At 38.4% G+C, this 11,322-nt stretch overlaps 1 protein-coding gene across 1 annotated transcript in view; it reads left to right on the top strand.

The window, feature by feature from the left end:
• The window catches only part of LOC104135673 (propionyl-CoA carboxylase alpha chain, mitochondrial), a 252,781-nt gene that overhangs the window by 74,708 nt on the left and 166,751 nt on the right, over positions 1-11,322 (top strand). Inside the window, exon 7 of the mRNA XM_035889044.1 lies at positions 604-657. Within this exon, the coding sequence (XP_035744937.1) occupies positions 604-657 (54 nt within the window). The remainder of the gene's footprint in view (positions 1-603; positions 658-11,322) is intronic.

An 11,322-nucleotide genomic window follows, 5' to 3' on the forward strand; every position in this document is an offset into this window, starting at 1 on the left:
GAATTGTGAAAAGTAAAATTAAAACACTCTCCCACACTCCCCTCAAGTAATCATGCTAGGTGTATATTGGGGTGTGAATAGCAATCTAGGCATATAAGGATGCATGACTTAGACTAAGGAGACAGTAAACTCTCTTCTCCAGCAAGGGTCGCTAGAGGTAGGAGGCTTGTGACTGTGGACCCCGAGACCACTGTTGTGATCAGTGCTAGAAATATTTTGGGGTGAAGAGTACTTTATAGTGGTTACTGAGTATGGATGTGCATATATGCGGAAGCCTGCAATGAGATAAATGTGGCAAAATGGAGTTAAAAGGAGCAGAAGGCAAAACACCAAAGGGAACATGTCCATTGCTCTGCAAGCAGCACCTTTCTCCCTGGTCAAGTAAGGAACATTTATTTCAGAAATGGCAGTTTAACTAGCGAGTCTTTACAGCTTCACTTAAGACAGATAAATCAGTGTTTTAAGACAGTTCTTTAAGGTACTAAACTAATTTAAATGCTTAGTGGTCTACTTCACCTTCCCCAGTGTCTGAAAAGGTGTTGGCAAATTTGGTGCCTGGCTTCAGAACTCAATCAGCTTGAATTTTTTTTTTTTTTTTTCAAGGTACACCCAGGATATGGATTTCTTTCAGAAAATAAAGAATTTGCTAGACGTCTGGTAAGTTATTTTTGTTTGCTTGGCTGTGAGGCACTAGGTGGCATATATTCATTCCAAGGTATCTGAGGAATCAAGATAACAATTCAAGGCAGATCTAAAAGATACCTTAAGATAGGATACTTCAGAATGCTTTCTGTGCATGTGGATTTCTTGCATTTTGAGGGTGTAACTGGAGCCCGTGTTTTCTTTCGGGAAAAGGGGAGGTGCCTGTTTGTAAGAACTTTACCAAGGATGTAAGAAGCTTTTGGCATTTTCACTTGTGCCTGTACTGTTTATGAGGCTGCTCTGTAAAACTGGGTCACTGAAATGATCTAGGTTAAAAGTATCTGTTTTTAAGTGATCATTTTGGTGATTCGTAGCACAGCTGGTGAACAGCTGTATCAGCAGCCCTGAGAAGGTGCTGAACTGCACTTTCAGGATGGGAATAGAAAGCTGTTTAAAAACTAGGTTCTCTGCTGGAGGTCGTGTATCATGGAGCTGCATTCTGTGAAAGGACCAAAGAGAGAGTCAAGAGGGTGCTGTTTTCACTTCATGTCTGAATTTGTAAAAAAAATTATTATTCACAACCTCTTTACTTCAGTGGGGGTTTTGTACATGCCAGAAGCTGATATATGGCCTTTTTACCGATTTTATTATTTTCCAAAAAGTTTCGTGCAGCTGCATATAAATTTGAGCAGCGCTAGGAGAAAGTTACATGTGCAGTGTTTGAGCAAAGTCCTGAGTGGGTGCTGTATGTGTAGTCACTTCAAATCATGTGCCTGTTGGTTTCACTGGGAGTAAGGACAAGCACATATTACATTGAAATTTCCAGTAAAAAGCTATTGTAACTCCCAGCTTTGTTATGGAGTAAATGAACCATATAGCTGAAAAAATACCTTGTTCTACAGGCAGTAAAATAAATTTGATGCTGATTTTGAGAGTAATTTGCACCTTTTTTATTCAGGGTAAAACCACAGGTCAGGAATACGATTCTATAAAATGATCGCTCTCTTGATTTTAGCATTTTTTTTGAAGAGCTCATTTCCACATCTCTTCCTTCAGTGTGTCCCTTTTGGCTTGACTTCTAATTGTAGTATAGACTTTTACTATTTAGTTGGTTGGTGTTGGAGAATACTACTTGTTCATCAAGGAGATTATCTGGGAATGAAATTTCAAATTTTTATACTTCTCTGTGCTTTTTTTTAAAACCCCCCAAATGAAAAAAAAAAAAAAGTGCAGGTTCTGTGTGATGCTGAATGCGTCCTGCTGGCTGTTGAGTGATGTTAAAGTTGAAAGGAATTCTAAACACTTGGCGTTTGCTGGGATTTACCAAATCTGGGGTTATTACATGCTATTTTCGTGCAGTTCAGCAACTTTCTGTTACTGTTCTGCTTCATGTACCAGAGCCTTTTTTTAGAGGGAAGATTCCTGGGTTAATCTATAACAAACTGTGTTCCCACTGCATTGGACCAGCAGGATAACTGGCTTTAGTTGGCAGTTCTTGTTTTTTTTAATAATAAAAAATTAATGAAACAGAAGTGCTTGCCCATGCTATTTTGCTGTATGTTTTGCTGCCAAAGTTTGAAATTTGATAGTTATTACTCTAAACTGGGCGCATTTCCTAGTAATCCAGTTATTATTTGGTGATGTAAATCACAATATTGGTGACATGACAATCTGGAACACTTTTTTTGGCAGGATTAAGCAGAAATGGAGGAAGTACAAAAATTCTTGTAGATCCCCTCTCCCTTCTTATTTCTCATCTCTTCACTCAAATCCTCGGAACAGCGAATTCCTGAAATAATGTGGTGACTAGAAACATGTTGAAGTTTGGGTTGGTGCTACAGCCTCAAAATAGCTTTTAATTATGTTTCAGAAACCCAGTGTGTTCTGTTCTCTAAAAATATAATAAAACAAGGTAGTTCCGCTTTGCATTCTGAAATGCACTATTTAAAGTCTCCATTAAGACATAATCATGCTTCCCTTCATGTCAGTGGGTCTAGAATATCAAACTCCTAGTGAGAATTGGTGAAATGATCTGTCTTTTTATCAGAGGGCTGCTTATATTTTTTTCAAGACAACCTGAGTAATGTATTTAGGAGGAAAACTTGCCTGCTGTTTCTTTTATTTAGTAAAGCCTGTAACAAATGTTACAAAAACTGTTGTGAAGTTGCCAAAGATGTGTTGTTCTTCTGTTTTCTTTATCCCTTTCTTTGCACATACACTTTTTTGTGCTTGAAGTAGTGATGAAACGGGCTTATTTCCTGGTGTGCATCTGTACTTTTAAAACAAACTACCTAGATTCAGAAACCGAGAAATACACTAAATTTTCTAAACTTGCCAATCTGTCTGTAAGACCGGTAATGAGCTCAAAGCAAAGCTTTGTCTTCAATTAACACGTGGAGGGTCAGTTCACATGTAATCCCACTGTGCGTGATTTGAACAAAAGCATGTCTTTTTGTTCATTATTGCCTAAATGATTCATGGAATAGCACACAGCTATAGGCAGTCCTTGTGAAGGATTTGATGGATACACTTAGAGTATTGAAAATTACTAGTCTTTATTTTTTTTTCTTCTTTAGAAACTTAATTTTGTTCTCTTTTAGAATGGGGCAGAGTACAAGTAAATGATCTGTTGTTTCCAAAACAAAATTTCCAAAAAGCACTCAGTAGGTGAATATCTGGCATGTTGTTCATTGTGATCCAATAAAAAAGTTGGTGCATTCAGCCTCCTCTTCCTGTGCATCTATTCTGGTTGCTGTTGATGGCTGACAGAAAATGGATCCATGGCATTTATATCAAGTGAGTCTGTCAAAGATTTCCTAAACCCTAAGGTCAGTACTCAAAGATTGATATTTTAGTATGAAATATTTTGAAAACCTTTTAAGATAATGCTGATAACATTAGTTATTAAGTAGAATAACAACACGTGGGTTCGTGTGAGTGACTGTAGTTCTGTAGAGTCTTACTTTGCATTCTAATTTTAATTTAGAAATTTGACCTATCCAACTTGGAACTCTTGCAGTGCTTTATAAAAATGATCTGTACATTGAACTTGTAAAATTCAGTACATAGCTTGTTGTCTGTAGTTAACGCAAATGTATTTGCATGTAAGCAGTTTGATTCCTTTGAGGAATAACTGCTTAATATTCAGTATTGACATAAATCCAAAGGCACAGTTGAAATATATTGCCACATTTAAAAAAAAATTAAAAAATTGCTAATATCTTTTGCCAGCTGCTATGCGGAGCTGCAAGGACAATTTGCTCCTTCATGTTTTAGAAGAATTTGCTAGTGACCTCTGTATTTAGGTTAGCTTGCTTAATGTTTCCCATTATATAAAATTAATGCAGACCCTTTCTGAGCAGCTCTATCACCTCTATTGTCTGCAGCAGGCCTTTGAAATTTGGCAAGGAGAAAGCCCTGAGACTAAGATGAGCCTTTTGGTTGGCCTGTTATTGAAATATATACTTTTCTGAAATTGCTGTTTTCCTTGCCTTGCTTGCAAACCTCCAGGGCAGCTGTTGTGGTGGGGGGTCTCTTCACATGTTGAGTACTTTGGGATTTCCTCAAAGTCCTAGTCCCAGTGACTCTTTATTTTCTCCCTTCTTTACTCAGGTAAAGAAGGGAACGTGGGAGAAAAGAATGAGTGAAAGCAAGCATGCGACAGGGTTGCACAGTCATTATTCCAGAGTCAGTGTTTCTTCCTGTGGTCTAGCTGATGTTAGCAGCAAGTAGTCTTACTCCTGTAGTTGAGTTTATGTATGTTCTTGCTTCCTGATAACAGTTAGAAGCTTAAACCTTGATGTGTGGTGACTTGGTGTTGCAGTTGCTCATAAGGGGATCGGTTTTCCCCTTTTTAATTAAAAGAAAAACACAAATTAACTTCCCCTTCCCCCTCTGCCACAAAAGTCCCTTGGGAAGCTGCTGTTAAAAAAAAAAATAAAAAAAATCAATCGGCTAAATGAACACTATTCCTTTGCAAAGTCTAGTATGAAAAATACCAGTTTGCAGGATGTGTATCCTCAGTGTATTTTGGTTTCTTGTACGTATGTATATGATAGAGTTTCTACTTTCGTAGGTGGTGCATTGTGGTGTATTTTCCCCAAGAAACCGATGTAGTTGGTGCATAAAATAATCTCAAAATGGTAGGCATGAAGGTTACAAGTGCAACCTTTATCTGGAATATTCTGTTGCAGGCAGCCTTGACAATACTATCCTGATGCTCTGTTTTCTTGACACAAAAAAAGCCAGTCGCTACCCTCTACCAAAATCCCCTTCTTGCAATAGAAGCCATAAACGTGGTGGGACAACAGGATTCAGTCCTGGAATAAGATATGGGCCTGTTTGGAGCTCCTAGTGGAATCTGGTTTTATATATCTTTTGTGCCCTTTTGTGTCAAACTACTGTTTGGCATGACTAAGGGGAGAACAAAGCAGCCAGCACTACTTCTCTTTACCTTTGAAGCTAGATTAACATTCTTAATGGAATTAAAAAAACCCAACAATGTATTGTCTGAAACAAATGGGCAAACAATGTATATGGAAATGGTTGATCAAGTGGCTGTTAAGTTTGAGATGGAAAAGGTAAAACAAAGAACAACATACGTCATCTTCAGTAAGGGGGCACATGTCTGACCTGTGAAGAACTTTGTGCAGGTGGATCCATAGCCCTATGCACAGCTAGTTATGGGATTGTAACCTTTTAAAATGTGAACTCTTAGTGGCAGCAGGGTTTCCTTACGATTGTTGTGCATGGCTTTGCTATTTGTAAGCAAGGTGTGAAGTGCATTTATCATGATTCAATGGACCTTACATTTTTGAGAAGCATTTGATGAGATTCTCATGCTGCTCGCACATGCAATGGCTTCCTACCTGGCAATTCATGTGACTGGTTAGCATCTGTGCTTTCCAAATTGCAAAGTGATGGCTGAAGAAAGGCAGCTTTGGAAGCTTGGTGCTGAGAAGGTGCTTATGGCAGAGACTGTATCCTTCAAGGAGTGGGGCAGACAGAGCTGTTAATGTGGGTTTCTTACTCTGTCCTGCAATGCATAGTATGTCATTGCCTATCAAAGCAGCCTGTGGTGGCTTAGGGAGATTGGAGTCTATGCCTCTCTTGGGCGATAAAGGCTAGAAAACCTACTTGTCTAGGTGAAGAGGTCACCAATTTGGCCCCCAGAAAAATCTCTGCCAGTGAGCCTGCAATGTTGATGGATGCCTACTTAGTGTTCTGAGGCAGAATGCTTCTGAATGTTACTTATATTCTTGTATTTAATTCCAAGTAAACTTTTTTTTCATAGGAAAAAGATCTAAATCATCTGCAGTATCAGGTTGTGTGAAATCCATAGGAGGGACAAATAGTGCATGTATTAAATCATGGGCAGCGTTTGCCAGACATTACTGGTCCTCTTGCTAGTTAGTGTATGTGAGCTAGAAAAATGAAATTCAGTCTGAATATCTGAAATATCTGCTTAGACACTTCTGAGTGTGAAAGTAGGAAGGCTGTATTACCCCTTTACTGTAGAAAACTTCACAGACCTTTGTTCAAATCATATGATGGCTTATGTTGTGTCATCAGTGTCCTGTTTAAGATTGCCTACACTACCGAACAAATTGACGTCAGTTCTACTCTATTGCAACTTCCAAATCTTTATCTGGAGCAAATGCTGTGTATAGCTAGAGTGCCTTTTTCAATTGCAGGCTTATGTCTAAACTTAAAAAAAAAAACCCCAAAAACCCCTACAAAAAACCCCAAAACAAACCACACCCCCCCAACTCTCAGGGTGCATATCCACAAGACCTGTGGATATACATGTTTATAACCTATACGCATATATTTAAAGATGCAGGGTAGTGTTTTGCCCAAGATTTGTGTGATTTGTGACAAAGAAGTTGTTCTTCCTTTTGAGCCTTTTGCCTAAACTCCATAATCTTAGTGTGGTGTTTTTTCTTGATCTCCTGATTAGGTAACTTCCTTCGACATGGCAGTCTTGACCTATTTGTATTTGTTTTTCATTTAGAGTAAGCCTTTATTTTTAACTTTTGGTTTTTAAAGCTACATACTTTCTTAAAGTGGCTTAGGTTGAAAGCTTTAACACGTGCAACTGTTCTTAGAAAAAACACAAACCCTCTTGATTTAAATATTAGTGTCTGGCAACTTGAGACTCTCAGTAGATGAACTGTGGGCTTGCATGACTTCTGGAATGATTTAATGCTGTGCATATATTAGAGTGATTTTTGCCTATCTGGACTATCATAAGTCATTTAATGTTTCCTATGAGATGCCTTTCAACAGCAGCACTCTGGCACGCTTATTAGGGTGTGTGGTTCTGCAGATGAGTGGATTTCTGGAATCTTGATTTGTAAAAATTCATTATTTCTTCACATGCAGTGTCACTGCAATAGCACTTTTTCCAGGCTTACAGGAATCCTTCATGTTGCTTCTGAAATGCTTTTTCTGTCCTCTTTCTTACATGGTTTCCATGTCTGGTTGTGAGAACGAAAACTTCTTGCTCTGTTTCTGCAATTGCAATTATATTAACAACTGTATATACCTGTGTTTTTCCTCATTGCAATGACAGCAGGCTTGCAAGCGTAATGCTATGTAATTCTCTTTTTACGTAGGTAATAGTTTCCTTTCACGTTCTATCTTTTTATTCTACTATTGATTTGCAGTGATGCAGGCAAGCTTGTCTGGTTATGGCAAGCTCTGTCCGTTCTGACCTAAGGCGATTTGTTAATTTGTGCTGTTCTAGTATAATTGATGTTAGCTAGTGTGGTAACCTTGCAAATGTGATGTCCTTCTGTTTCCAAATCGCTTTTAAATGTCCCATTGATACCAATGGAGTTGGATTAGACCTGAACAGTTAAGAGATGATACATCTTTGAAATAAGAACTCCTGTTGTCCTGTAGATTTTAATTTACTGTTGTGGCAAGGCAGGTGAAGCTTCAGCTTAGAATTCAACAAAACCAACACTTCCTTAATAATAACTTCCATTTTCTGCCTGCATTTTAAGAAATAATGTATTTTTTAGTGATGGATGATCTGTGTTCAGTCATTTCATATTGCAGATTGAATGCATAAGGGTTTCTATATATTCTTCCTAAAATATGTATAACAAGAAAATTAATTCTGACTTTAAAGGTGAATTGATGGATTATTTTTTTTTTCCCTGTACTACTACAGGGTTGAAATGTGTTGAAGCAATGACATGTGATAGAACCATTTTCCTTCTCCCAATTCTGGTTTATTTTATCCTCTGTTCTCTTCTGTAATTGAAAACTAATTGCAGCAAGTTATGAACCAAAATCTGTCTACTGAAGTTACTCTATTAGCCAAGAAAGATGTCTTCTTACAGCGTACAGGACTTTTGTTGTTGATAGTGATATTACATGATATTACATGAGAAGGGATATGAACATACTAAATGTCTTTCATCCTAAGGTTAGGAGGTAATTACTTCTGAGGGAAGGGGAAAAGTTTCTCTACTTACTTGTAGAAATGTGGTTAGCTTGAAGACACTTAGATGTCGCAGTAAATGATACTGTGTATTTGTCTTCCTCTATTTTAGTGACTCTGAGAATGAAGATGCTCTGCTGAGTCTTCATTCCTAATTCACACCCTTCTTCAGTTGGCTTTTCTGGTTTGAATTTTAGGGGAGTAACATCTCCTACTTTCTGATACTTTTAGATCAGATTCTGATACTTGACCCCGAATGAATCTACTGAGACCAGGAATGAGCTTCATGAAGGGAGGATCATGACTGGCAACTCTTGCAAAGGCATTTAAGTGATTCTACATTATTGTGGAAAAAGATGTTAGCTGAAAGGCTTCTGATTAACATGCTACTGGACTGGGCAGACTTTTTTGGGGGGGCTCTGTTTTTCGCAGTGTGTCTTTTGACTGTAATCTTCAGGAAGTATCTTCTTGAAGTTAGTACTTAAGATCATGTTGAATTATTAGAACTTGATCTTAAATTTCTGTAAACCTTGATTTTATTTTATGCTGCTGTTTGGTTCCTTTTATATTGCTGTATCTGTCTTAGTTAAAACTTCTCTGTAGGCATTTAATGCCTGTACAGCATGTTATGTTGCTGCTTTAATGTAAAGTGTTCAAATATTCTGAATAGCTTCTACAGCAACGAGACTTAACCTACTTGTTTGTTCAGCATACCACAGGATTCACTTGTTTCAAAATTGCTTCCTGAGCAGGAGGTTGTAGTCTAGCCTCTCTGGGGTCTATGAGAACTGTTCCTGTTAACTCCGCATGTTGAGGGGATCTCTGTTAATATGACAGATATGAGTGGTTACTGAAAGTGCATTGGAACATGAGAAGTTCAATTTTATTTTTTACTGTTGCATAGATCCACCAGTTATAGCAACAGCAGAAGCTGTAAAGGGTACAGGGCAAGCTATATTTGGGCATATCAGAGTTAAATAAGGTTTTGCAGTATTTAAACTGTTTAGTGTCATTTGATAACTTCTTAGCCATTCATTTAATATCCTCTACTTCATTACAATATCTTCAGGCTGGTTACGTATTTTTACTGTATGGTTGTAGAATGCATAATGCAGTTGGACCTGGCTTCTGCTTTAGATATACAATCTTTATTTCACAGAACGGTTGAGGTGGAAGGGACCTCTGGAAGTTCACCTGGTCCAATCCCCTTGCTCAAGCAGGGCCACCCAGAGCTGGTTGCCCAGGACCATGCCCAGATGGCTTTTGAGTATCTACAGAGATGGAGCCTACACAACATCTCTGGGCAACCTGTGCTAGTGCTCGGTCACCCTCACAGTGGCAAAGTATTTCCTGATGTTCAGGGGGAACCTCCCATATTTCAGTTTGTGCCCATTGCCTCTGGTCCTGTCACTGGGCACCACTGAACAGAGCCTGGCTCCCTCCTCTTTGCACACTCCCTTCAGGTGTTTATATACATTGATGAGATCCCCCCGAGCCTTCTCTTCTCCAGGCTGAACAGTCCCAGCTCTCTCAGCCTCTGCTCATAGGAGGGGTGCTCAGACAAATGAAAATCTATGAACACATACCAACATAAGCACTATTTGATAGTAACTTACCTGGTTTGTCAACTTTAGTCAATGAAAGCCTTTAGCCAGTGCATCAGGAATGACGACCCCTGGGTAAGAGTAAGAATTTAAAAGATTACTTGGAGCTGCCTAGTTGCGTGTAGTGGTTTATTTTGCAAATCTTTTAAATAAGTACCTGGAACTTTAAAAGTCTTCCTACTCATTATTATGAATGAATTTGCCTTTTAATTTTATCTTTAATTCTACTTGAAGGTTGGCTTACAAATAGGCTTTGTCTGTTTGCACAGCATGTTTCATTCATTTCTATTTTAGACTGAATGACTGATCAATAACAGTGACAGCTTGGAGTACTGGGTTGACTGAACAATTCCTGCTAGAGTTGTTGTGCATGTGTTTTTGGGGAAAACAGTTAAAATACTTAGCAGTTGGATTATCTTCAACAATGAAGTTTTAAATTAACAGAAATATTAAAATTAACTTCCTAAAGTTAGGTGATGCATTTTGTGTAGAACCTAGCATCTGCTTCTCACTTGCCCCCTGAATGCCAACCCGTGTGTTCAGCCCCTGAAGATCAGGTTATGAGCCTGTGGTCAGACTGCTGTTCTGAGCTGGCTGCAGTGATTACTGCTCCCAGTGGCTTGTTGCTGTCTGTTCCCATGAGGGGTTCTTGCCCTCCTTGGATGTGCTGGAATGACTGTATGTGTGGTCACTCTCTAGCCATGTTCTGTTAAAATTTCCTTTGTTTAAACACATCCCTCCCCCCTGCTCCTAACTCCCCTATTAAAGTCTTTAAGCTAATATAGATGATTCTGGCAGAATCAAGTTAAAGATTTTTTTGCCTGACTTAAAATGGAGGCAAAATCAAAGGCATGATAGCTTGGGAGTGGGGTGTAGTGAGTAAGAGGAAAATATAAGCCACTGAAGTTGATAACCTTTTAACCTGTTTATAGCTGAATTAGTATTTGACAGAAATCTTACTGAGAGGGATTTAGGTACTTAATTTAGGCTGGTTTACGTGTGCTGTCTGTTTATATCCTTATCAAAAATGTTATATTAGAAGCATTTCGAGAACTTAATTAAACAAATAATCTTTAATTTCCTTCATCCCGCAAAATACAAAGGGGGTGGGGGGAACAGTTTTCGCCAAACACTCCCTCCCCTTTCTCCAGCATATAAGTTTACAGTTGTTTCTTGCAACATTGCTAGTCTGAATTATTAAAAGCTTTGAAACTCGGAGTGACTCTATATTTGGTGGGGCTTTTATTATTGCACAGATGTTCCCAAGGCAAAGGTGCTGTTTTCCCTGACTAGGCCACTACTGTTTGGGAGAAGTTTTTTTTTTTCTCAGGGTCTGCACCCATTGTGAGCATAATAGGAAGGGAAAAGTTGCTACAAGTTGTTGACTTCCTAACCTTGGAGCTTGTTGATAGCAAATCATGTTTTATTTGATCACCTAAGATTTGACACGATTAATTTTGTAAACCTAGCAATTTATGTATGTCAGGATGCGTGTATGATTTTTTTATTTATTTATTTTTTTACTGACCTTGTGGACGGTTTAATGAAACTTAGATTAAAAATAAGGCTGCTGTCAGTGTGCACATGTTCCCGATTGGGCGTTTCACACATATGTCTATCTTC

This window comes from Egretta garzetta, unplaced genomic scaffold (assembly GCF_000687185.1).
Source record: "Egretta garzetta isolate BGI_Z169 unplaced genomic scaffold, ASM68718v1 scaffold182, whole genome shotgun sequence".
NCBI classification, from domain to species: Eukaryota; Metazoa; Chordata; class Aves; order Pelecaniformes; family Ardeidae; genus Egretta; species Egretta garzetta.